The sequence below is a fragment of the Entamoeba nuttalli genome (assembly GCF_000257125.1).
Source record: "Entamoeba nuttalli P19 unplaced genomic scaffold asmbl_4071, whole genome shotgun sequence".
NCBI classification, from domain to species: domain Eukaryota; phylum Evosea; order Mastigamoebida; family Endamoebidae; genus Entamoeba; species Entamoeba nuttalli.
Genome location: NW_008576535.1, coordinates 13,225 through 39,565, shown reverse-complemented (window position 1 = coordinate 39,565; position 26,341 = coordinate 13,225). Strand labels below are relative to the sequence as shown.

The window sequence follows — 26,341 nt, the reverse complement described above, 5'->3', positions numbered from 1 at the left end:
TCACCAGTTATACTCTAATCATGATATTACTGTTTGATAGAAAATATCATATTTAATATTTCAATGATGGTTGTAATTATTCTGACTATGGGATATCATTTATTATAATAGAAGAATGTGTATTTGTAAAGATGGTAGTATTATGTACTTGTTAGGACGCAAGTATATTTGATAATGTGGGTATTATCAAAGAAAAATGTATGATATAATTAATGATAAACGAAATTATGGATAAGTAACAAAGTAATGAGAATATATTCTTTAATTATAAACTAAAAGAATAAAAGATGCGGATTTTTTAATACATACTAAACTTGAAATTAAGATGAAATAGGTACTTAAATGAAGAATATTTAAATTGATAATGTTTTCAAAACTGTTGATTCATTAGAAATAAAAGAATGAAGAATATAAATTCACACTCCTCAACAATAAAAAGCTAAAGAATAAGTAAACTGTAGATGAGTAAATACTCTTATGCTTAGGGATGTTTATAGTCTTTCTTGAGTAAAAGAAAATAGAAAATAAAAGTAATATCATTTAATAAGCTATTTCTTGAATATAATTTTCAAGTAGATTCTTTAATTTAGATTATGAAATGAGTTAGTATCATTTAAGTCTACTAGCTTTATTGATAAACGTTTCATGACTATTTAAAACTACTATGATAATCTATTTTACTTGATATTTTAAAGAATAAACTAAAAAAATTCTCCTAAAGATCAATTTGTAATGAAAACCCTTTATGATGTCCTTCTTCATTTATCCTTTTTAAGATTTCTGTGATAATTTCTTTACAATCTTCATTCTCAACTATTAAATTATTAAGTAATGTTTTAGTGTTTGGAGTATTAAGTAATGTTCTAACACTTGGTGTGATAGCTAAATTAAACAAAGCACATACTCCTACACAGACATAATCAGCTGGGCAATGAGGCTCACTTAATACATTAATAATTGAGGTTAATGATTTCTTAACTAAACTTTCCTCTCTTTTAATTGAGTCATTGTTGAGTAGTGCAAACAATAATATTGCATTTCTTCTTTCACTAATTGATGTTGATGGTGTTGACAAGAGTTTAATTGCATATTGAATCATTAGTTGATGATCTTGACTTGGCAGTGTGGCAACATTCATTATTGCATAAAACCCAATGCAATTATTTTGTGAAGTAGGTAATTTTTTAATTAAACTACAGAACGAATTTATTGAAGTTGTTGTATTTAATAATTGAGATATGTCTTGGTCATTAGATAAAGAAGAAACGATTTCCCATACATTTAAAGAAATAAATGAATAAATAGAATATGATTTAGAAAGAATTAAAGACGTCATTAATACCTGTAAAACAGATATATTTAATTGATTTGCTATAGAAGGTATTTGTTGAATAATTCTTTTATATAATATACTTTTTTTCAATAATTGTGAAATTTGAATAACATTTTGATTAAAAGGACATAAAAATAAAATACAAATTTGAAGAACAAGTTGATCAAATTCTTTATTATTTGTTTTTTGAATAATTGTTTCAAGTATTTGAATAATTTGAATTACTTCATTATATGCGAAGAATGGTTGTATTTGATTTGCAACAACTCTTAATGTTAATGCATCTTTAATAGTTTCAATATTTTCTTGATTTTGAGAGATAGTATTAAAAATAATATCTCTCCATTCTTGATCTTCTAATTTATCAATAGAACGAAAAACTTCAATATATTTCTTAATAAGGATTAAGCATCTTTTATTTGTTTTGGATGTATTAAAAGTATGACATTTACTAACACAAATATTAACCCAATTTTCATATTTTTTCATTTGACTTTCATTCATACTAAGACTTTCATTTAAACTATCTTCTAAGCATTGAATAGTATATACTATAAATTCTTCATTGTCATTTGTTTTCATCTTTTCTGTAATGACATTAAAAATGTCTTGACCAAGAAGTTCATTTGAAACTCCATTAGAAAGAAAGTAATGAATAATTTTCATAATTTTAATACTTTGGTCTATTGTAGTTGATTGAAGAACAAGAAAAGACACAATAATGATACAATTATTTAGTTTACAAATATTAATTTGTTTATCATTAATTAAACTAAAAACTATTTGAATTACTGCATTTTGAATATCTTCTAATTCTGTAAATTTCATAGCTAATTCAAAAATCCATTTAATATTATCATCTGTTTTATAATTTATTGTATTGGATAAACTAAAGACATAGCTAAATATAAACATACATCCACTAATAATTGATGCATCATTCTCAAAAGAATGACTTATTTGAATAATTAATGTAAATATATTTAATATCTTTGTGTCTTTACTATTCTTAACTATTTCTTTATAAACTTGAAAACATAATAAAAGAATTCCTGGATTATCTTTATAAATTTGGAATATTTGAATTAGATTGTCTATAACTCCAATTTCTATAAATTTTGAAATACATCTTTTTGTTGATAATAGTTTAATAAAAATATTTAATCCAATGCTTTGAATTCCTTCGTCAGATAAATATAATTCCATAATATTTTTAATAACTTCAACCCATTGATTATCTATCATTTTATTATTACTTTCTTCAAACCCACAATATAATGATAACGCCCTTAATCCACTCATTTCCATTAATTTAAGTGAAACATTCTTTTTAATAATATCAATTAGAATTTCAATAACTTCAAATTTTTCAAGTGATTTAAAGTTACTTTCATTTTGCATTAATAATATCGTTATTTCAATAAAAATTAATATAATATCTTCTTTTGTATTACTTTTTATTATTTTAATTATTTCTTTCAAACATCCACTTTCAATAAATTCTTTTTGACATTTATCTTCATTGCATAACCTCCAACATCCAATGATTAATGGTTGAATATATTCTTTACTTGTTATTGTTTTATTTAGTAGTTTTTGTAATTCATTATACCATCCCCCTCCTTCTCTTATTATATTTTCAATGACAAATCCTACAATAACTCCCATATTTTCCTGTGAACATGAAATATCACTTATTCCATCTTCTAATACCATTGATGAAAATACTTTTTGTGTATTTTCTGCCAATCCTAATTGATCTCTCAGTTGATATGCAATTTCTTTATTATGTGAAAGTAATGAATTGATTAGATAACTTTCTGCAATATCATCTAATCTCTCTGACTTGTGGTCAATTAACCATTTTCCAATTTCATTAATAAAATCGTTATTATTAATTTCCATTGCCATTATTCCATAAATCATTTCATTGATATCATAAACACTAAATTCATTTAGTATGATGGGTTTGTTCAATATAATTGTATTCATTATAGTTGTTAGTGTTTTAATTGTTCCACAAATATAAATATTATCATTTGGTTGAGCTTCTGAAATAATTCCTGATGTAATAACTCCATATGGAATATGGAGAATTCCATCAATACATACTAAATTTACTATTTTCTCAAATTCTATTTTCTGGTCTTGTTGTACTGATGGAATAGTTATGGTATTATTGTATATATTATTAAGTTTTGTTGTCCATTCAGTTAAATCAAGTAAATCTAATGTGTGACTTGATTCGTCTCTACAACAAGTTTGTTGCATTTTACTTTTTGAGTTCTTTTTTACTAAAAACAAATTTGATTTGTTCAATCTTTTTCTCATTTTCCTTTCATTATTTTCTTTTCAAAAACTAAATAATGAACCTTCCTTCACACTCAATAGCTATCATTTTATTACTCTTATTGTTTCTTTTATGTCACAAAATTAACAGAAAATAACTTGATAATTTTTGTTTGAAAATGATGGCAAACTTGTGTACCAAAGAATTAAATTTAATCAAGATTTGTTTGACAAGTAATTAAGTAATTGGTTTGGCTTAATTTAAAAAAAATTGTCATAAGTCATGCTGTTGTAAAAAAGACTATAAGCTATAAACATGCTTATAATCAAGAATTGTTTAAAATAAAAAGACTATCAAATAAATTTGATAGAATAAACTATTTAAGATAACACCTCTCAACAAAACAAATTACTGTGAATAAGTATTGTTATTTATATCTGTTAAAAAAACTAAAGAGTATTTACAATTTTGTTGAATAAAAAAGCTTATTGGTTGTGATGACATTAATTTTTCATTGATTCCTTTGTTCAACTATAAGACTGAAAATTCCCTTGTTTATTGTGTATTTGGATGATAAAAACGTTCATAGTATTTAGTGTTTTTCTATCACACAACAGGGTTTTCAATATTGAAGAATATGGAAATAAAACGTTGGGATAGAAACAGGAACAAACATATAGAAAAATGTTTTTCTTCTGCTCTGTAAAATGAAAAGAGAAACCGACAATTTTAAGAAAAAAATCTGAAAAACAAGATAAATGACAAGTGAAATTGTGGAAGAACCAATTGAGTTGAAAGACAAGTTGGTAGACAAACGATGGAAGATCAGAGTAAAAGGGTATAAAGAATTAGATCAATTAATTCAAACAAAAGATACGAAATACGTAGAATATATTAGTTACTTTGAAGGAATGGCAAATGACAATAATGCAATTGCTTTTGAGAGTGCACTTGAAACAATGATTAGTTATTTTAGTATTAATGATAATTCTAATCCTTTGTCAATTGAAATTGGAAACAAAGTGTGTTTAGTCATTGGAGAAAAAGGACTTTTAGGAAGGTCTAAAACAAAAGAACGGACATTGGAACTCTTTTGCTTGTTTGTTGAAATTGGATTAACAGAAGAAGTACTCAACACGTTGGTTGATCTTACCAAACATAAGAATTTTAAACTAGGTGTAGAAGCAATTAAAGAAATAGAACAGCTTCTTATTTTATTTAGTCCTCAAGTATTTTCCTTAAAAACTATTCTTGAAGGACTTAAGGAATGGATAGTTCATAAAGACAAAGATGCACGTCAAAGTTCATTGAGGATATTGCATTGTCTAAAATCTAATTTCAATGAGAATTTGTTACAAGAATTTATTAATACCATTCCACCAGCACAAAAGAAGGACTATGAAAGTTATCTTCAAAACAATCCATTACACAAAATTGAACCAGTAAGAAATATGAGATGTAGGAAAGAACAAAAAGTTATTAGTCCAGTTAAAAAAGTTGTTGAAGAAGTTGCTGAAAAAAATGTTCTTGAAAAAAATAACGTTGAAAAAACTATTCTTGAAAAAAAAATCCCAAAAGAATTTGCTAGTATAATTGATAATGGAAAATGGAAAGAAAAAAAAGAAGTTATTGAAAAAATTACTGAGGAGCTTGAGGCACAAAAAGTTATATTTCCAACTTCAGTAATGTTTTGGGAAACATTAAAGAAAGCTTTGGATGATAATAATATCAATGTCGTATCTGCAACAATGAGATGTATTATTTCTATTGATAAAAAAGGTGGAAATGTTACTCAGTATTTATCACAAATTGTCAAAAAATTAAAAGAAAGTAATAAAACAGTAGTGAATTGTGCTATAGAAACTCTACTTTCAATTATTAAGAATAACGATGATTTGATTTCATTATTGATTGAAGTTGAAGGTAATTCTATTAGTAACTTAAATGTTATGAACTTTACAAGAAGAGCCATCGAAAAGTATAATAAACCAACACAACAAATTAAGTTGTGGGCAAAATTATTTTGTTCACCACTAGAAGATCAAAAAAAAGAAATTAGAGATGCTGCAACAGAAGCAATTGTTTCATTTATTAAAGTTAATGGTGATGAAATTTTAAAATACCTTGAAGGTATTTCTAAAGACAGACTAAAAATAGTTCAATTTAAAGTAAATGGGGAGTCATACATGTCAGTTGCTCCAAGTGCTGTAAATACAAATTCAGTTGCACATTCTTCAATATCACAAATCAGTGAAATACCACCAAAAATACTTTCACCTATTCCAATGAAAGAAGTTATTAATAATGATAATAGTTCAACTAAGCAACCTACAGGTTGGTCAAGAAAAATGAGTCTAGAAAGGTCACCAAAGAAAGGAGTCAAAAGTTATAGTACAACAAAACTCCCAGTGTTAAAAGTTAATACAAAACCAGTATTAAGAAGTGTTAAAACACAACCAAAAAAAGAAGTAAGGAAAACTCTAAAAAAAAGTTATTTTGATTTATTCAAAGCATTAAAAAATGGAGATTGGAAGGTACAAACACAAAGTTTGATTGAAATAACAAAATATTTAGAAAATAATACAATAAATCAGATGGAATGCGATCATTTAATTAATGAATTAAAAAATAAAATTGGAGACCCAAAAAGGGGATTAGCATCAGTTGCATTAAAAACTTTGATACAAACGATTAAGAATGTTAAAAGTGGATTTGAAAGATATATCCCTAGTATTATGTCTAATGTCATACAACAAATGGGAGATAATAATAAGAGTGTGCGAGAGTGTTCTATGGAAGTAATGCAAGTCTTAGGAAAAGAAGTTGGGATGAATGTGCTAATAAATCAATTAAATTATGCAATGCAACCAAATAATAATCCTATTATTCGAAAAAGTGCAATAGAAGTTATACTAAAAATAATTGAGCCTATGAATGTAAAAGATATTGGAATAATGAAACCATTAGTACCAACATTATTAAAACAAATTTGTGATAAAAATATTGAGTTAAGAAAAGATGTTGAGTATGTTGTTGAAAAATGTGTTGAAAGTATGGGAGTGGATATTATTAAAAGTAGAATGAATAAACTAATGATTAACGAACAACAAGCATGCAGAGAAATTATTAGAAGGTATAATGTGAGTCAACATCCAACAATAATAGAACCTAACATTACTGAACCTAAACCTGTTGTTAAGAAACTAACTCATTTAATTACAGTCTCAAGAGACTCTGAAGTTATTCCAAATGAAACAAAAATGGAAGAAGAACATATTAAAGATGTTAATGACCAACACCAATCTACAAAAATGGAAGAAGTTCCTATATTACCGATAAGAAAGTCATTAAGCTTGGCTCAAGAAAACCCTGAAAATACTAAAATGGAAGAACATCCAAATATTGATTTAGGAAAACAAAATCTTCCAAGAACTGGTTCTGCAGTAGTAACAGTATTAAATAGATGTGCTACAATTAGTATGGTTGTTGAAGACACTCAAAAACAACCAATGATCATTCGATCACAAACAATGATTCCACCAGAATTAACACTGTTATATAAAATACCAGAAACTTATATTAAGGATTTATTACGACTTGGAGCAGAAATGCTACCACAAGATTATCTACAAAGACTAGTATCTCTATCACCAAGAGATGTTGATTTATGCTTAAAGGCAGTTGAAGTTTTAGATTTTGAAAAACCAATATTTGAAGAATTTCTAATGACGTGGGGAGTAGTTTTAATAATGAAAGGAGATTATACCTTAATTCCAGAATTAACTAAAATTGTACAAGACTGGATTAGAAAATTATTAAAAAGTAAAAAAACTCTTGAAGGTGTACGTACTCATACCTTCATAGAATGTATATTAAAGTCTGCACAATATATTTCTACTGAAGTTTCATTATTAATGAAATATTTTGTTCGAGTATATGATAATAAAAGAATTATTGAAATGTTATGGCAAGCTATTGTAACATCTCCATTAGCAACAAAAATTGTTTGTCTTAGAATTTTTAATGATCTATTTGAAACATTTATTGAAAAAGGGGATTTAAATGAAAATATGATGAAAACTATGTTTTGTGTCATATATAGAGAAGCCAATACAAAAAATTTCGAGGATATAGCTGGTTTTTTACTTGCTAAAATTTATAACTATATTGGGGAAGATGTTTTTAGAATTATTGAAAATAATGATGAAATGTTTAATCAATACATTCGATTTAATGGAAAATATATTAAAGAAAAAGAGCAAATGACAATTGGAAGTGGAAAAAGAAAAGTAAGAGATGAACGAATTACTATTGTTGGACATGACCAACCAATTAGTATTGCTGAAAATAATGAAGATATTATTTTACATATTAGTGGAATTGATAAAGATCAACGATTAGACTCAAGCAAAACCTTAGACGAAATAAAACCAGGAGGTATTGACTTAGAAATTTCAGAGTCAAATGCTCAAAATAAAGAGAGACCAAGAAAATTTAGTTTAACACTTCAAAGAGGAAAAGGTCCTATCCAATTAAATGACCAAAATATAAATATGTCAATTAGTGTAGAAAATAAACCATTAGAAAAAATTACCCCACCTAAACGTATGTCAGAAGAAAGTAATGGACTTAAATTGATTGATTTGGAGGAAGAAACAAGTCAAGTTGATAAAACAACTCAAAACTTGGAAGTAAATCTTGGACAAAATACCTCAGATATATCGTCATTAGTTTCTCCTCTCAGTACTAAAGAAATTCAAAAATTATCAAGGCAATTATCTCCTAAACTATCTCCAGTTCAATCCCCAAATCACCTTAAAACACCAACACTATCTCCAAATTCTCTTTTGAAGTCAAGAGGAATGAAGGTTATACATAAACCAGTCATGGTTCCAAAAGTATCTCCTACAGTTGGTTATAAACCTATAATGGAAAAAAGTCCTGTTTCTTCTGCTGTAAGAGTAAAACAATTAACAATGGAAGAACAACAATCCAACCAAAATAAAACAACTACAAAGAGACATAACCTTAATCTTATTCGTAGCCAACATGCAATGAATAAAATAGAAGCTGTATCACCAATGGTTAAACCAATAATTAAATTAAATGTAATAGAACCACAAGATATCCCATTATCAATAGAAGTACCAAATAGAGAAGTTAGTACAGAAAGTAACAGCTCATTCTATCCAATTAATAATACTACACCACTTGGATTTTTAGATAAAATATTGAAAACAAAAAAAGAAACACCACCACCAATACAAGTTAATACTGACTTTAAATTTAGTATTGCTGAACAAAATAAAGACCACAACCAACAAACTATAAATACAATTACAGGTTCAAAACCAGTAATACAATCTCCAATTGATCAATTTATTTCACAAACAACTCAACCTCCATTAATTAATCCACAGTTATTAGCATTACAAACAAGTATTAATTCAATAAAAAGAGTTTCACCAATTAGAAATCCAATAAATCAGGTTACCCCTGATGTTGTACCAAATGCACTTAATTGGAAAGATTTATGCAAATAAAGTATTATAATTATTTAATTTAAAATTAATGAATTTATGGTTTAAAGTACATTTAACTGTCATTATTCTCTTCTTCTGAAACATCTACTGCACCAAGAGGGACTTGTGCAACACGACAAACGCTTAATGGAATATATGATGGACGATACTTTCTTTCTAACTCAGAACGTTTTTCTTCCTCCAATCTTACTAACTCTTCTACATCACCTCCTAAAACTTGAAGATTTGAGTTATTCAAATATAATACACCCCTTCTTACTTTTACTTGTCTCAAAGCCACCTTAAACCCAGGTTTCATTCCCATACAAATACCATCAATATGATTTGATTCAAAGCCATAAATTGTTGTAGTGCCATCTGTTAAAGACAATTTCATTACTCTATTTTTTGTTTCATTTAATTGGTCATCTATAGTGTTACCAATATCACTATATTCATCACACTGTAAAATGGCATGTTCCAAAATATCTTCTTTTGTATCAAATGAATAAGAACGTAAAACAGGATTAGAAGTTAAGCGAATGTCATTATATAAAAATATATTATATATATATTCTGTTATAGAATTAATATCTGCAAGTAATTCAGAATGGTTTTGTTGAATTTCTTGAAGACAGTCTGAAATAAAAGAATCTTTAAGAGCAAGTAAATTTAATTTTTGTTGAATTTGAGGAATAAAAGACATGAAATTAAAAAATAAGAGATTTTTTCTTTTAATAAAAAAAAGAATAATAAATTAATAATTTTATAATAATAGTTTAATTTAAACCATCAATATTAGTTATATTACTTGTATCATTTCCACATGACCGATCAAGTGATGACATTAAAGCCTGAAATGCTTCTTTACCATATTGTTCTTCTATTTTTTTACTTGCATTCATTTCATACTCTTTTTGTTTTCTTATTTTTTCTTCTTGAGACATTTCAGGTTCTTGAGGTTTTTTACTAACCTCTTTTAATTGAGAGTCTACAAGCTCTCTTAATTCATTATTATAATCACCAAGTCCAAGATCAGAAAGAGCAGTTAGTACATGGTCTGTACTTAATGTTTTTCTATTTGTATTAGCTGCTACATCTTTTGCTTGAGCAGCAATGATATGAATAAATTCAACACCACAATCAGCAACAACATCTCTAAAATCAGCTGAGACACGAATAGAATTAGATAAATTTTCCTTAATAAGCTTATTTATAGATGTTTTAGGAAGGCAATTTTCTTCAGACATTAATTCGTAGGGTTCTTATTTCTTGACTTTCTGGTTCAGTTTTATTTTATAAGTTCCCTTTCCATTATTTCCAGTTTCTAATTTAATTTTAATAGTAAGTTTTATTAAAATGATTATTTAATTTATTATTTCTAATCTTTTCCATTTTTATTATTTTAAAAATACTTGAAAGAATAAACATTTTAAGTAAAGTATAGTTTCTGTTTCATTTCAAATCCAGTTAAAATGGTCAAATATTTAATTACTTTAAGGATCATTACAATAAGAGTATTTAAAGTATTTAATATATAAAAATGAGAGTTAAAAGAAAAAGAGATGATAAGACAAAATAAATTTATACAAAACTTGATAAAAAGAGATCATTCTTTTTCACAGTGATCCTACTAGAAACAAACAACTCACAGAGGTACTGATTAATAAGTTTTCCTTTTTTTATAATATCATCCTTATTAAAAAGGAGTTTATCATTTAGGAATATTTTATCAATCAAATCACATTTTAAAGTTCCTTTTTTTCCTTTTGTATTTCTTCTCTCAAGAACATAACCAAATTCTGCTATGACATCTGAAAGAAAATGAAGTGATTCAGTTAGTTTATTTGTTTCAAACCGCCGTTGGCAAGTTTTTTTTGATACTCCATGAGTTAAATCAAAATTATATCTTTCAGAACATCTCTTGTCTATAAAACAAACAACATCAACATAATCTTCTTCTCTTGATATTGAATCAATAACTAATATTTGTTCAAATACTTTTGCTTGTTTTATTGGTAGTCTTAGAGTTATATCAAAATATTGATTCAATAATGCTAAGAATATTGATTGTTCATAAACTTTATAATTTCTTACATCTTTGAAATAAGCAGGTTTGTTTTCATTACCTTTTGTTGATTTTGATGGCTTCATTTTGAAGAGTTTTATCATTTCTTAGTTTTACTGAAAGTTGGGGGTTGGCAGTAGTACAAAAGATTATTCTAATTTAATCCTTGTTGAAATTCATACTATTTCTAAATCCATTATTATGTAACTTTCCTATTGGATTAATTCTTATTCCTTTTTTTTAAAAAAAATAAATGACAGTTAAAGTTAATTGTTAATTTCGCTGTTTTATATTTGGGTATATGAAATTTATATTCTTTAATATAGTTGTTTTTTTTTATTCTTTAAATTGTTTTATTACTTCTTGTTACGTTTTAATCAATAAATTAAATTAGAAACGAGTAACGTCTACAAAAATATAACTTGCGAAAAAATTACTTGATTATTTTTTTTTTAATTTTAGAGCCAAGAAACTAAAAATAGTATTTTTTCTTTTAAAATCAAAAAAACGTGGGGACAGAAATACATTATTTGTCTATGACGTGTCATTCAATTAAAAAAATAAATGATACATTATTTGTTAGTTGGTTTGAAGCCAATAAGACAAATTTTGTTTAAAACAAGTTAAAAACAAGTACTAAATAATTTTAACATCTACTTTTTACATAAAAAGTAATCAGAAATCATATAGAAACCCATTCTTCATTGATATTCAGAGTGAGCTGAGTACTATTTCATCATTTCTATTTTAATAAGAGAATTTATAATAAATAAAGAATTATTTAATTAAAATAAAAAAATTATGGTTGATAAAAAAAGGGTTAATAAAAAAGAAAACCAAAGAATTATCCAAAAAAGAAAGTACTTTAAAAAATTTTTAAATTTTAAATTTTTAATCCAAAAGGCGTTGTGAACTAAAAAAAATATTTTTAGTTATGTCAGAAAAAGAAATAAAAGTGTTTGACGAAGAATTAATTAAACACCGTATTAAGCCAATGATTCATGAAGGAGATTATGTTCATGGAGTAGAGTGTTTGTATAATGAGATAACAAAACAAGTAGATCATCCAATGAAACAACAAATAGATGGAATTTATATGACATATGAAAATATATTTCCAAAACAACCAAAACATTTAAGCAACGAACAAATCAAAAATACTATTACAGAAGTAGCTACATTAGCATCAGCAGAAATATTATTTGCTTTATGTAAATATTATAAGGAATTAAAAAAATGTCAAAGTGAATTATTCCAACCATTATCACAAATTGTTGTTAAAAAAATATTTCCTGTTTCTTTTGAATTTGTTTGTAGAACAACTAAAGATAATGATTTTAGATTTGAGTTACAAATGAAAAAATATATTAGAAGTGATTTGAGAGAAGTATTAAAAATTAATCCTAAAATTTATCCTACTTCATATCCTAGTGACCCTACCGTGTTTGGAAGAACTATCAACGTTTTAAATAAATTAGAAAATTCACCTACAATTGATGATATGAGAACTGAATTAGTTAATTCACAAACTGCTATTATTGATGATGTAAAAGATATGCATGATAATGTTTTACCAAAAGACTTTGATAGTGATGATTTATTGTCTTTATTAACATTTTCTTTATTACATTCTACATTGAAACATCCATTTGCTATCTCTATATTGTTAGAATGTTTCTTAACTGATGAAGATTTCTTAACTCAAGTTGGATATTCACTAACTACATTCACTGTAGCAATTCAATCAGTAATTAAAATGACTGAAAATGAATGTATACAAAATAAAGAATTATTACAATTAAATCCTGTAGATGCTCTTACTAGAAGAAATACAGTTCAAAGAAAACCTACTATCATGTGTACTCAACCTGTATTTAGACCAACTATTAATTCTTCTTCTCATGAAAATATAATTATGGTAAAGAAACCTACAACTAAAAGAGAGGAAAAGTTTATTATTGGAACACGCTCTACGTTAGCAAAAAAGAAAGACACACAAGTTGTTGGAAGTGTTGGAACTCTTGATTCTCCATTACATAAGAAAAATTTTCCTACTTCATATGATGATAATTCTTATTATGAACCTTTTGGCACTCATCATATTGATAATCTTAAATCAACTGTTACTCCAGTTATACTAACAAGTTCTACCGTTTCTACTACTCCAAACAAAAATCATAGTGACCTTTCTTCTGAAGATATCATTTTTAGTTTATCACCAAATACTGTTCCTGAAAGTCCTATAATACCTTCACCAAAACATGAACAACAAGATGAACTAACTAAAAGTAATCCTATACACACAGATATTTGTTATAGCCAATTAAATGTAAATGAACTCAGTAAAGAAAAAGAATTAAATAATAATCCTGAAATGGATTTTACATCAAAAATAGCTTCTCAAAATGATATTCAGGTTGAAGCCATTGATAAGTCAGACATTCAAAAAGAAAAAATACAAGAAAACAACCATTTCATTAATCAAATTACTACTGAAAGTATAATAGAAAATAATAGTCAAATAAAAAGTGAATATCAAAATGGAATAAATAAAGACTTTCAAATAAAAAATAATAGTGACAAACAAGACTTATCATTAAACCAAGAAATAATCAATGAAAAAATTATTCAAAAAGAACAAACAAGTGATAGCTTAAGTGAAAAAGAAGAAAAACAAGGACAACATTCAAAAAAGGTTGATCAGTTAAATGACCAACACATAAAACAATCAAAAGAAATAAACGAACAAGACAAATTAATTCAAAACACTGAAATACAAGATGATTCTGAACGTTTATCTGTTTCTAAAGCTAAAATAAAATTTGAGGTTGCGGCTCAAGGTGAATTAAAAGAAAAACATCACAAATCAATATCTACACCACCCAATTCAGTTTTAAGTGTTAAAGAACGAATGAAATTATTTGAATCAAAATTTATAGAAGAGGCTGAACCACAATACATTAAAAGAACAAAAGAGGCTAATCCATCTCATAATCCTTTAACATCACAGAATAATGTAATTCAAAATTAGTCAACCTGTTTATATCATTACAGCCTAATAACTAATCAAAAAAAAAAAAACTATTAAGAAATGATTTGAAAAACTAAAGAAATTACTACTTTTATTTGAGTTCTTCACACCACAAATTCTCTTTTCTAATTTGTTCTTCTTCTTCAGGAGTGAAATCATTAACAATACCAAATGTCTTTCTAATCTCTTCTGGGGTTTTTCCTCGAATCATATTAGCAACAGTTTTGCATGTAACATCAAGTAACCCTTTTACATCCATGAAATTAGCAGCTTGGAGTAATTCAAATAATGTTGCTTGATCTACATTACAAAAATTTTTGTCCCAAGGCTCAATAGCAGTTGAGTCTTTTTCTTTATCATCACCAAGTAAAAATGAATGGTTGTGATGATAAGTCATAAATTCAATGACTTTTTCAAGAATTTTTCCACGAACATTCATGAATGGAACTGTTGGATTATCTTCACTAAAATCTTCAAGAAGATTTTTAACAACTCCAGAATTTTTAGCAATTTCTCTATCAACTACAAATTGCATAAGATCACTACTTTGAAGAGTAACTGTTCTTCCACTTGTTGCCATTCTTTATGTTTTTTCATTTTAGTTCATTTTTTTTAATTCTTTTTGATAATTTTCATTTTTTTTTTAAATAAAAAAAGAGAATAACAAAATTTTTACATAACAATATAAAACAGAAAATGTAAAAAAGAAAGAAGTTTAAAAAAAAAGAAAAATAACAAATGAACTGAAAAACAAAAGACTGTTTGTTGGAATGAATTATTCATTTATAAACGAAGGACATTCTAAACTTACTCCACTATGTCTTCCTGGACCTGCACATCCAACAAATGTTCATGCATGTGATTGGGATTATGGATTAATTGCAATTGCATTTAATAGTATTATTTATATTATTAATCCACTTAGTTGTAATATGTGTTACGCGTATAATGGACATGCAAGTCCAGTTACTTCTGTTTGTTTTAAAACAAATGACTTTCTTTCTACATTAAGTTCTCCTAATAAACCTGACATTACTATTGCCTCAGGTGATGTTAGTGGTAAAATTCATGTTTGGGGAATATGGTCTACTTCAAAACCAATAGAATTTGAATCTTTGGACCATTCTCCAGTTGTTGGATTACAATGGGACAATTGTAATTCTTCAGCACTAATAGTATTATATCGAAGTGGAACATTGATATGTTACGACATTTTGTCTGAAGAAAAACATAAACCTAAATGGGTTGTCAAAGACATATTTAAAGACCCTATTGGATTTAGTAATTCTATATACGCAAGAGGTTCATTTGGTATTTATGGTGGACAAAGTATGTGTTTTTGTAATTTAGCTAGTTCAATATTTAAAGGATACGAATTAGATACTTCAACACCAAATCTTTTAAGAGTTGAAGAAGGTGTTTTACGACTTAAATATTCAAGTATTCGTCGTCAAGTTACTTATATTTTATTAACAAAACATTTCTTAATTTTTGATACAGCTCTTCGGTCGACTTTAGCAACAATTGATTTACCAGAAGAACCAGCTGATTTTACTCTTTTATACAATGAAAAATATTTTGCTTTATTAACTCATAATGGAAATATTTTTGTTTATGAGATTATCAATCTTGTACAAATCCGTTCATATGGAAGAATGGAAATATCTTCAGTGCTTGCAAAAGGCAATAGATTACATAAATATACTACGGTCTCTATTGTTCCTGATGCTATGGATAACTCTAATCTTATTGTACGTATTCAAGAAGGTCCATTAATATTATTAAAATTAACTACAAATCCATACTCAATGGTAATCAAAGGTATTGTACAAACATTTCCTTCTACTATTCGTTGGTTTATATCTAAACAAATATATTCTGTAGGTGTTACTGAAGATGGAATGATGTATGTATTAAAAGGAGGAGAGATATACCGAATGTTTGAGATATCAAAATTAAATCCAAAAGGATTGTTTTGGTTAAATGATATAGTTGGAGTTTATGGAATTAAAATGAAAGAACATTCAAAAGAAAGTAAAAATTATATTATTTTTATTGATCCATTAAATGGAGAAATCAAAAAAACACTAAAATTAAGAAATTGTTATGGAGAAATAAAAAAAGTATGTTGTAAAGGAGATAATAAAAGTATTGTAGTTTGTTATGCAAATTCTCTGGAAGAAATTGAAATTGATGGATATCGAATAATACAATTTATAGAAAAATCAGTTGTTGGAGTATCATATGATAAAGAATTAATGATAATAGATAAAAATGAATATAAGAAATATGGAAGTGGAAAAGATATAGTTACAAAAGATGTAAGAAAAGGACAGTTTAGTGCTATTGCAACAAAAGGATTATATACGGTTCTTGCAGACAATAAAGGATGTTTAACTATAATATATAACAATAAAGTACAAACAATTATTCTCCCTGATATTAGACATATTTCTAAAATTGTTTTTAGCCCAACTAAAGATTGTAATAATGTTATCATTTTAGGAGAAAAGGTAATAGTATTTGATGTTGGTGGAATGCGCATTTTAAGTGGACATACTAATTATTTGACAAGATTAAATCTTCCTATATTAGATGTTTTTTGGTTAAGCCAATATCCAGCGGTATTAGTTTCTACAGGAGAAGTTTTAGTACTTGACATGTGTCTATTTCTCTGTAATGGTTTATTTAAAGAAACTATGAATCCTCTACCATTAAGTTGTGTTGAACCAACAACACGTAGAGATATTCTCTTTTTATTATTACATGGAATAAAGTTAAAGAATATTGATTATCCTATACCAAATAATGAAGATACTTTAGAACGTTTAATTGAAATATACTTTCGTCTTAAAGATGTTAAACATTGGAAGTACTGGAATTTAATGAAGTGGGTTGTTGAACATAAATTGCCAGAGTCAGGAAGTCCATATGTTACTGTTCAAAATTATGTTGTTGAAAAAGATGAAACAACAACACATTATTCCAATGCATTAAAAAATTATAATATTAAAAGTAAACTACAAATTGACTATCATGCTTTTGCATTAAGTGAAATGAGATTAGGTAGAAGAAATGAAGCATTTACTCATTTCCTTAAAGTGTTAAAAAGTCCATATGATGAGGAATATTTTAAATATGCAATGAGAGCATCTTTGTTATCATTAACTATGGAAGGAAATAGTTTATCTAGACAACGACTAATTACATCTTTATTTAATGACCCTTCAACTGATAAAACTCATTTGATTCAATTACATAAATTATTAAATCAGAATAGAGAAGTATGTAAGTTATATATTGATATTGGTAAATTTGAAGAAGCAATGGTAGTGTCTTCATTATTCTTAGATGATGATGCTAAAACTGATATTTTTCTTTGTATTGTGTTAAAATATATTTATGACAATTGTTGGCCTAAAGCAATAGAAATGCTCACCTCTATGGGAAGACTTATTGATGTTATTCGTTTATATTTATATACTGGACATGTAGAAATGGCAGCCCATGTGTCTATGGTGATTATCGAAAGAAATCTGTTTGATCTTAATATGTCATTACATCAAATTTATCAACTCATTCACGTTCCAAATCAAGATGAACGAAAATTTGGAACATTAAAAGAGCTTATTCGTCATGTAATGTCAGAGTATGTTCATTGCTTAGAGTCATTACCATCCAATGAGTGTCTTGTTACTGCTTTTAAACATTCAAAATTTAATATCTAATTGTAGTTTTCTTACTTAAAACTTTTTTTAAAGTTATTTGCTCCAAAATTATTTTAATATAACAAAAACAATGTATACAAAAATTAAGACTTTTTGAGAATGTATTCTTGATTAACTAAAGTTATCTTACTTAAACCGTATAACCTTTAACTAGTTATTGAAAGATTTCATTTTATTAATCAATCTGAGTCATTCATAAAAAAAACAAAATAAATAAATAAAATGACTATCCATAATAGAAATCTTATTCATTTTCAAAAATTACAACCGAATTATTTGTTGTCCCACAAACAAGTTTTGTATCATTAAAAGAACTACAACAAAATCCACTCACAAGTGAAACAAAATTACAATTCTTTAAATGACTATTATCACACTCTGTAATTGTAATATAACCATGTTCACAAATTGAAATCACTTTTCTGTTGTAACAATTAACAGCTTTCACGGGGAAAAAATGAGCTGGCCTATCAATTACTTTAGAGGTATTTCGAATATCCCATAGTCTTATTGAACAATCTTTACTTCCACTAATAATATAGTTCTCGTCAAAATGATCGAAATCTGTAACATTTCCAAGATGTCCTTCCAGCTGAAAAGCAGGAAATTGAACACACCTAATATCATATCCAACCATTTCATCTTTTCTTGCTACACAAATAATATCATCTGATATTAATTTGACTTGGTTTGTATCCTTAGGAGATATTTTAACAACAGTTTTGTTATATGGCTCAGTAATACTAAAACATTCAACTAAATCTCCCCATCCAATAACTTTATTCTTATAAAAAGATGTTCTTTCATAATATCCTATTTTATCTCTTGTTACTTTTTCTTTAGTAATATTATTAATTATTCCATTTTTAAATAATACAAAAATTCCTTGCTCTACACTATTTATTCCACATAAAGGAGCTGATCCAATAAATGACCAATCAATATTATATTTATTCTGTTTATTTAATACTCTAATTATTCCATTTTCTCCACCAATAATAACATTATCTCCTTTAATAATAACAGAATGTGGTTTACATTTTACATTACATTGATATTTACAAACATCAAATTTAAACCAATTAACTTCTCTTTGAAAACTTCTTTTACTGAGTTCAAACCAGTTAGGCTTATAAAAATTTTCTTTTTTAATTGTTTTATCAAAAGAATGTACATCCTGATATTTATTATAAACTCTTTTCCATATTTCTTCAGCTTGACTTGATTTTAATAAAGTTCGAAAATGGCTATTAGTTTGCATGAGTGAAAAAAGATGTTTTGGTTGTAAGAAACTACATATTTTTAATTGTATTTGAACATCCAGTTTAAGTAAATTAAAAGGAGATTCTTCTAATTGATGATGATGAAAATTCTTTACAAGTTCTAATGTTTTAGATATAACAGTAACAGAATTGTTATTTGAAGCAATTCCTTGGAATAATTTAAAAGGAGAAACATTTAAATGTAAAAGAAGATATAATGCATGCCCATAAAGAATGACAAATAATGCTTTATGACTTGTACTATAATAGTTTATTTCTTCTTTTAAAGAAAAATGTGAAAGATCAATATGATATACTGATTGAATGATTGTTTCATTATTTTCTCTAAATACTTTATTTCCACTTGGTAATAGTCTAAATGAACTATGTTGTTTTGTACATTCAGGACAATATTCAGATGTTAAAAGTGCAACACCTTCTTCAGAATTAAATCTATCCATTCTAACAATATCAAATTGTGAATCAAATGATTCAACATGATAATAACTTTTAAAGTCTTGTTGTTTAATAAGCTCTTGAGAAATAAAAAGATTTTTATTCTTAGTATATTCATTGAGTAATGTCTCAACTCTTTTACTACTTCTCATTTCACTTTGTATAACCATTTTCTTTTTGTCTCCTGAAAGAAGAATTCTAACAACTTTATTTTGATGAATAATAAATGGATAATTATTTGTTGAGATTTGTAATGCTTTCTCAAATTCATCTTCAATACTTTTCATTGAATGTTTTCTTTGTTCATACCTACTAGCTTTTTCAAATGCCATAATACAACAATGAATACTCCATGATATACAAGAATAAAATTTTATATTAAAATTTGAATATAATGTCATTAAATGAATAATAACTGCCGTAATTTTTACTGATTTTTCTGATTTTTTTTCTACAATGACTGTTAAACTATGGAATAATCCATTTACAGTATTAACATTTTTAGACCAACATTTATTTTTTTCATATACTACTTCTCTTGTACATATAACTGCTCCATTATTTGTTACATCTTCATGTATCGGATATATTTTATAAGTACCATCTTTTAATAATTCTACCTTATCTATATAATCATCATATTTTACACCTTCAATATAATTTTCTATATGATGATAAGCTTCTTGTAATGAAATTGGTAATATACTTTCACATGATTGAAAAATACGTCCATTTTCAATTTTTTTTCGATAAACACATTCAAAATCACTTGAAATAGATATTCCACTTAGAACTTCCCATGTATTGATTTCATTATAATAAAATTCATCCATTTGAGTTATTCAGTTCGTTTGTCTTTTTTAGCTATTAATTCTTTTCTGTTACTCAAATCCTTCCATATTTCTACACAAATTATTTTTTCTTATTTTTGGGTTTTTCTCATCTTCTTTTTTCTTCGTTTTTTTTAGAGAATTTTCCCTTTATCTTTTTCTTCATTACTTCCATTCTCTATAAAAATCTCATTCATAACAAAAATTTTTTATATTTTTGTTATTAATAAAAAAGATAAAATTAAAAAAAACTTAAAAAACTAAAAAAATTTAAAAATAAAAATGACAAGTGAAAACACAAATTTTGAATTAGAGATTAGTGATGATGGAAATGATGCTGATGAGTTTTTACAGAAAGCTTCTCAAATAGCAAGTGAAACTGCTTTTCTTGAAGATGATGGGTTTATTCAAAATCCTATTCAAAATAGTGAATCAACACTAACTTCTAACTCTACTACTAATGGGTCACAGTCTGAAACAGAAAAAGAACAAAAAAATACTACACCACAATCAACTGACTTAGAAAATGAACCACCTTTATTAGAAGAATTAGGTATTGATCTTAATAAAATTGGTAAAAAAATGGTTCAAAGTTTAAATCCATTTTCAACACCAGATGTAAGTGAAAGCGATGTTATTGGTTCAATAATTATTTCATTTGCATTAGGAATAGTTATTTTATTAAATGGTAAATTAAGGTTTGGTAACATTTATGGATTTAGTATTATAGCTTCTTTTGTTGAATATTTAGTAATGAATTTATTATCAAATAAAAATATGAATTATTTATTAATATTCACTCACTTTGCTTATAACCTTTTCCCAATGATCTTTTTTGGGTTAATACTATTCGTCTTGAATAGTTTTAAAGCTGCGTTTGTATTATTTTTTAATTTTATTAATAATAATTAATTCTTATCATTAGAAATTTAACTATATTAATTACATCATTTGTATTTGTAGTTATTTCAACTTATACATGCTCTAAAACTATCAATTCACTTATGGAACTTCCAGAAAAGATTTTATTGACTATTTACCCAATATCACTTTATTATGGACTCTTTATATTATTCGTCATATTTTAATTGAATCCAATTCCTTTTTTTATTGTTATATAAATCAAAAAAATGAATGAAATTTATTACCACACCAAATAACTACAATTCGATCAAACGGTTAAAGTGTTGGAGGAAGTGGTTGGAATGCTGGGAATGTCATAAAATGACTTCGTGATTTCTTTAATAACCCAGATGAAATTTTAATATCAACAAATTCACCATAGAAACAACAACCAACAAAACAAGCTATTAAACCACCAAAAAGTTCACCAATAACAAAAAAAGGGATTACTTGACTTACTTTTGTTACTTGAACTTGGTGTTGTACTATTTATTAAATATAATACTTTAAATAAAGAAATAACTTAAAAAAACAAACAAGTATGAATTTGGTATGACGCATGAACTAAAGAAATAAGAGAAACACAAAATATTAAGAGAGCAATAGCTTTCATTAAAATTTTATGATTTTATTTCCAGTTTTTTTTTTACAAAGAGGAAAATAATAATAATAAAACTATATAAAAACTATAAAAAAGAAAAAGAAAAATAAAATAAAAAAACTAGAAAAATACCCTAAAAATATGGCTCAACGAGGTGCTACTATCAAAAGCATTGTATTAAAAGGTCATGAAAAGCCTATTACTAAAATTGAATTAACTCGTGAAGGAGATTACTTTGTTTCTTGTTCAAATGATAAAACTGCAATGTTATGGAGAGTTGATCCATTAGTTAGTATGGGTGCTTATTCATGTGCTGGAGCAGTATCATCTTGTTCAATTTCTAATAATGGCCTTTATTTGTATTTAGCATCAAGAGATGGTTCATTGTATTGTTTTGAATTAGAAACAGGAAAACAAGTATATAATAAATTACCTATTCCTGGTTGTTATGCACCAATTAAAAGTGTTGAATTATCACCAAATAATGAAAATATTTTAGCTGTTATTGGTGCATTTAGAACATTTGCTTCTTCTGTTAATTTGATTGATCCAGAAATGAAAACAAAACCAATTTCTGTATTATCACAAGAAATGCCACAATTAACAAAAGCTAAATGGTTAAGTAATTCTACTTTTATTGTTGGAGATGAATTAGGTAATTTGAATATGAAAGACATTAGAACACAAAATAATGGTCTTCGATTTGAATCTCATAAAGGTGAAATTACTGATATTCAATCAGATGCTAATGATATTCTTCTTGGAACTACTGGTAAAGATGGTAAAGCTTTTGTTCATGATATTAGAATGCCACAAGAAGTTATTTCTACTTTTGAATCTGGTTATCCATTACAATCTATTGGATTTGCTCCATATACAGATTATTATGCAGTTGGTGGTGGTCAAGATAAAGCAATGATTACTATGACTCAAAGAGATATGACAATGCTTATGACTACATTTGTAAGTGCTGTAGATGGACAAGAAATGGTACGTTTACCAGGTCATTTTGGTACTGTTAACACCATTGTATTTTCACATGACGGTAAGACTATATTTACTGGTGCAGATGATGGTTGTATTAGAATTTCTCCACTAACGAACCCTGTCTTTGCTTCTAATTGATACATTTTGATTTGAATCTCAACAAAAATTTTATTATTTTTATTAATGCAAGATTTTTTTTTATTTATATGATTGATTATTAATCAAAGAAAGTGAAAGAAAAGTTATTATAATAAAAAGATGATATATAAAAATATTTTTGTTATGTTATTATAAATTAATTCTATGTTTCTTCTTTATTTCATTAAGAGATTATGTTTTATCATTTCTTTAATTATTGTGATTGGATATATTGCTTTGATTATATTTATTTCATATTTTGGATTTATTCAATCACTATTTCTCAAGTCTGAATGGATATTAGAAGGAATAAACGACAATAATTCTTTACTTCAATTTGTTTTTACTACACCAAAAAATTATCGGATTAATGTTAATTCATTATCAATGGAAATATTTATTGGAAATATGTTAATAGGAAATGGAATAATGACAGATTTTACGATAAAACAAACTAATAAAATAGAGATACCTTTTTACGATATTCAATATGAAGATTTATTAACTTCATTACCATCTCTTAGTGTTTATCTTAATTCCTTTAAAGTAAGTTGTTTTTCTTTTAAGTTAGAAGAAAACGTTTATTCTTTAAAACAAAAAATAGAAATTTGACTTTCTCTTTACAAACATTTGAATCTAATTGATTACTTCCTTACTTTTATTTTAATTCATTTGTATCCAATATTTAATTATCACCAAATCATATGTCTCTTCTTTGTTGATCATCATTTCCAATATTATTTCGTTGTTGATTATCATTATTTCTTTGTTTAGCTAACTTATCAGTGTATTCACTAAAAACACGAACTGTATCAGTTGCTTGTTGTTTAGTATCAAATTCAATACAGGCAAATTGAGTTTCGGGATTTCCTTCAAAAATATAAAAAGATTTCCCCTCAGACTTCCATTTACTTATCCTGTTTAATTGTATTTTCTTTTGAAGAGTTCCACTACAATTTGTTATATAAACACCATCTTCTCCTAAAGAAAGTAAAGTACGGTCTTTACAATGTTTACCAATAATCCCTATTGTTTTAATTCCTTCACACTCACTTAGTGCTGTCACAAAACAACGAATCAAATAAGATTTTGGAAACTTTGAATAATTAACTATTTTTTTGCCTAAGAGAATTAATAACTTGTGTGTTAAAAATACTTGTAGATGAAAAGGAATGAAAGACTTTGTTTGAACACCAAGAGAATGATACAGGTTAGTTTGTTCTTGTTCCAATTGTTCTAAAGAATGATAAAGAAGATAATGTTCAATAGTACTAATATCATTTAATAATGGATTAATAGTAATATTTGATGATAATAAAAAATTAAGAACAGCCATTTGGGTATAAGGGATAACGGAAATTGCATGGATATTTGACATAAGAATTGATTTACATACAAGGAAGAATTGAGTAAAATAGTCAACAGGAATAAAACCAGAACTAAGATATAAAGGTGATAACTTAATCATAATGGGTGTTTTATGATTATAATACTTTGTAACAAAATATTCAGATAAATCAAAGTCAGAGTCTTGAGCATCACAATAACCATCAAAACCTATTGAATAAAAGACTTCTGCTATAGTTTTTGAACAATCAACTTCTTTTCTTATATTAATATCATTATTTAATTTAAATACAAATGACTGATACCTTTCAACAGGGAGTAAAACTTTAGTTCTGCTTAAGGTACTTGCAAAAGTTATTGGTTCAATTAATTTTCTTTCTTTTAAATCAATAAAAATTATTTCATAAGAAAGCAAATTTATTTGTTGATAACGATGTGCAACATTAACCATTAATTCCTTTTTATTAACTGAGAAAGGTTGAAAAACAAGTTGTTCTTTATCACTAATAAGTATTTGTGTATTGTTATTCATCATATTATTTTGTTTTGAGTTTTGTTCGATATAAAAGTTCTATACTAAAACAGATAACAATATTATAAACATATATTTACTTATGAATGTTATATGGATCTCTAAGATATTATTTGGTTTTTATTCATACATTATTTTCTTATATAGTATATGTATTATAAGATGACTTTTAAGTAAGAATTATTGTATTATCATTATGATTAAACATCTTTGAAGACAAATACCCAAGAAAATTTATTAACTTCATTACCCTAACACTTTTACTAAAAAAAAAAGAATTACTTCTATGTATAAAAAAACAAAAGAAGGAAAAGAGTTTAGCAAATTAACTAACGAATTTTTAACTTTTTAGTTTTGTTTAAGATTGAATCTTTTCTTATTAATTTCATGATAAAAACAAATAAAATATATTTTGTTTAGTGATACTGAAAAGATTAAAAAAATATTTTTTTTATGAGTTGATTCAAAATGAAATTGAAATATACATTTAAAACTACAAGTTTTAACGATACTAATCAGAAATAAAGATTGTTCCCATTATAAGATGAAAGTTATAAAATAACAAATAAAAAAGAATGAAAAATAAATACAAAGTAAAAAATAGAATTAAAGAAAATAATGAAAAAAGAACTTTAAAAACAAAATCATGAAAAGCTCCATATTTTCTTAATTTAGAATTATAAAAAGTTGAAGTAGTCCACGTAGTCATTAATAAGTAGAACTATAAAAGGAAGGAAAAAAACTACGAAGACATATACAATTACAAATGGCTACTGAACAAGAGGCTATGGCTTTAATGGGAAGCATTGATGTTCCAAATGGACAATGGGTAGTATATGAAGTTAAGAATAAACAACTTGTTTTCAGAACTTCTGGAAATGGAGTTGATTCACTTCGTGATGAACTTAAGGATGATGAAGCATGTTTTGCTCTTATTAATCTTAGATGTACTCTTGAAGGTATTCCAGATCAAGCAAGAGGTATTTTCATTGATTGGAAAGGACCAAAATGTAAAGGAATTGCTAAAGTTAGAGTTAGAGAATTTAAAGATCAAGCACTTGAAGTATTAATGCCACATCATGGTGAATTAGAAGCTGTTGGAAAAACTGAATTTACTGAAGATATTATTCTTAAGAGATGGGCTATGAACTCTGGTTCTCACGTTATCAACTAAATTATTTTTCATTAATTTTGTTTTAATTTTTATTTATAATTTTTCTTTGTTTTATTTATTTATTATATTTTTTCGTTTAATTTATTATTCTTTTTAAATTTAAAAAGAATCTTGAAAGAAAGATCAAATTAAAAATGAA

The 26,341-nt window shown here is 26.1% G+C and overlaps 14 protein-coding genes across 14 annotated transcripts; 7 read left to right on the top strand and 7 right to left on the bottom strand.

Annotated features, from left to right (window-relative positions):
* Positions 1 to 715: 715 nt before the first annotated feature.
* ENU1_092250 (hypothetical protein) lies at positions 716 to 3,604 on the bottom strand (the record flags this gene model as incomplete). The annotated part of the gene is made up of 1 exon (XM_008859077.1): positions 716 to 3,604. One exon carries the CDS (start codon positions 3,602 to 3,604, stop codon positions 716 to 718), a length of 2,889 nt encoding a protein of 962 aa, XP_008857299.1.
* A 777-nt stretch (positions 3,605 to 4,381) lies between these two features.
* Positions 4,382 to 9,166, top strand: ENU1_092240 (HEAT repeat domain containing protein; the record flags this gene model as incomplete). The annotated part of the gene is made up of 1 exon (XM_008859076.1): positions 4,382 to 9,166. The coding sequence occupies one exon, from the start codon at positions 4,382 to 4,384 to the stop codon at positions 9,164 to 9,166; it is 4,785 nt and encodes a 1,594-aa protein (XP_008857298.1).
* Positions 9,167 to 9,218: 52 nt separating this feature from the next.
* ENU1_092230 (hypothetical protein) lies at positions 9,219 to 9,851 on the bottom strand (the record flags this gene model as incomplete). Its single annotated transcript, XM_008859075.1, has 1 exon — positions 9,219 to 9,851. One exon carries the CDS (start codon positions 9,849 to 9,851, stop codon positions 9,219 to 9,221), a length of 633 nt encoding a protein of 210 aa, XP_008857297.1.
* Positions 9,852 to 9,924: 73 nt separating this feature from the next.
* ENU1_092220 (CBF/NF-Y transcription factor domain containing protein) lies at positions 9,925 to 10,395 on the bottom strand (the record flags this gene model as incomplete). Its single annotated transcript, XM_008859074.1, has 1 exon — positions 9,925 to 10,395. One exon carries the CDS (start codon positions 10,393 to 10,395, stop codon positions 9,925 to 9,927), a length of 471 nt encoding a protein of 156 aa, XP_008857296.1.
* Positions 10,396 to 10,729: 334 nt separating this feature from the next.
* On the bottom strand, positions 10,730 to 11,299 carry ENU1_092210 (hypothetical protein; the record flags this gene model as incomplete). The annotated part of the gene is made up of 1 exon (XM_008859073.1): positions 10,730 to 11,299. The coding sequence occupies one exon, from the start codon at positions 11,297 to 11,299 to the stop codon at positions 10,730 to 10,732; it is 570 nt and encodes a 189-aa protein (XP_008857295.1).
* An 848-nt stretch (positions 11,300 to 12,147) lies between these two features.
* On the top strand, positions 12,148 to 14,244 carry ENU1_092200 (vacuolar sorting protein 9 (VPS9) domain containing protein; the record flags this gene model as incomplete). Its single annotated transcript, XM_008859072.1, has 1 exon — positions 12,148 to 14,244. The coding sequence occupies one exon, from the start codon at positions 12,148 to 12,150 to the stop codon at positions 14,242 to 14,244; it is 2,097 nt and encodes a 698-aa protein (XP_008857294.1).
* A 91-nt stretch (positions 14,245 to 14,335) lies between these two features.
* On the bottom strand, positions 14,336 to 14,824 carry ENU1_092190 (Skp1 family protein; the record flags this gene model as incomplete). Its single annotated transcript, XM_008859071.1, has 1 exon — positions 14,336 to 14,824. One exon carries the CDS (start codon positions 14,822 to 14,824, stop codon positions 14,336 to 14,338), a length of 489 nt encoding a protein of 162 aa, XP_008857293.1.
* Positions 14,825 to 15,014: 190 nt separating this feature from the next.
* Positions 15,015 to 17,972, top strand: ENU1_092180 (hypothetical protein; the record flags this gene model as incomplete). The annotated part of the gene is made up of 1 exon (XM_008859070.1): positions 15,015 to 17,972. The coding sequence occupies one exon, from the start codon at positions 15,015 to 15,017 to the stop codon at positions 17,970 to 17,972; it is 2,958 nt and encodes a 985-aa protein (XP_008857292.1).
* A 244-nt stretch (positions 17,973 to 18,216) lies between these two features.
* On the bottom strand, positions 18,217 to 20,523 carry ENU1_092170 (F-box/WD domain containing protein; the record flags this gene model as incomplete). Its single annotated transcript, XM_008859069.1, has 1 exon — positions 18,217 to 20,523. One exon carries the CDS (start codon positions 20,521 to 20,523, stop codon positions 18,217 to 18,219), a length of 2,307 nt encoding a protein of 768 aa, XP_008857291.1.
* A 279-nt stretch (positions 20,524 to 20,802) lies between these two features.
* Positions 20,803 to 21,608, top strand: ENU1_092160 (Yip1 domain containing protein; the record flags this gene model as incomplete). The annotated part of the gene is made up of 2 exons (XM_008859068.1): positions 20,803 to 21,395; positions 21,446 to 21,608. The coding sequence occupies 2 exons, from the start codon at positions 20,803 to 20,805 to the stop codon at positions 21,606 to 21,608; spliced, it is 756 nt and encodes a 251-aa protein (XP_008857290.1).
* A 557-nt stretch (positions 21,609 to 22,165) lies between these two features.
* Positions 22,166 to 23,149, top strand: ENU1_092150 (WD domain, G-beta repeat-containing protein; the record flags this gene model as incomplete). The annotated part of the gene is made up of 1 exon (XM_008859067.1): positions 22,166 to 23,149. The coding sequence occupies one exon, from the start codon at positions 22,166 to 22,168 to the stop codon at positions 23,147 to 23,149; it is 984 nt and encodes a 327-aa protein (XP_008857289.1).
* A 165-nt stretch (positions 23,150 to 23,314) lies between these two features.
* ENU1_092140 (hypothetical protein) lies at positions 23,315 to 23,761 on the top strand (the record flags this gene model as incomplete). Its single annotated transcript, XM_008859066.1, has 1 exon — positions 23,315 to 23,761. One exon carries the CDS (start codon positions 23,315 to 23,317, stop codon positions 23,759 to 23,761), a length of 447 nt encoding a protein of 148 aa, XP_008857288.1.
* Positions 23,762 to 23,849: 88 nt separating this feature from the next.
* Positions 23,850 to 25,031, bottom strand: ENU1_092130 (hypothetical protein; the record flags this gene model as incomplete). The annotated part of the gene is made up of 1 exon (XM_008859065.1): positions 23,850 to 25,031. The coding sequence occupies one exon, from the start codon at positions 25,029 to 25,031 to the stop codon at positions 23,850 to 23,852; it is 1,182 nt and encodes a 393-aa protein (XP_008857287.1).
* Positions 25,032 to 25,794: 763 nt separating this feature from the next.
* Positions 25,795 to 26,202, top strand: ENU1_092120 (hypothetical protein; the record flags this gene model as incomplete). Its single annotated transcript, XM_008859064.1, has 1 exon — positions 25,795 to 26,202. One exon carries the CDS (start codon positions 25,795 to 25,797, stop codon positions 26,200 to 26,202), a length of 408 nt encoding a protein of 135 aa, XP_008857286.1.
* Between the last annotated feature and the right edge of the window lie 139 nt (positions 26,203 to 26,341).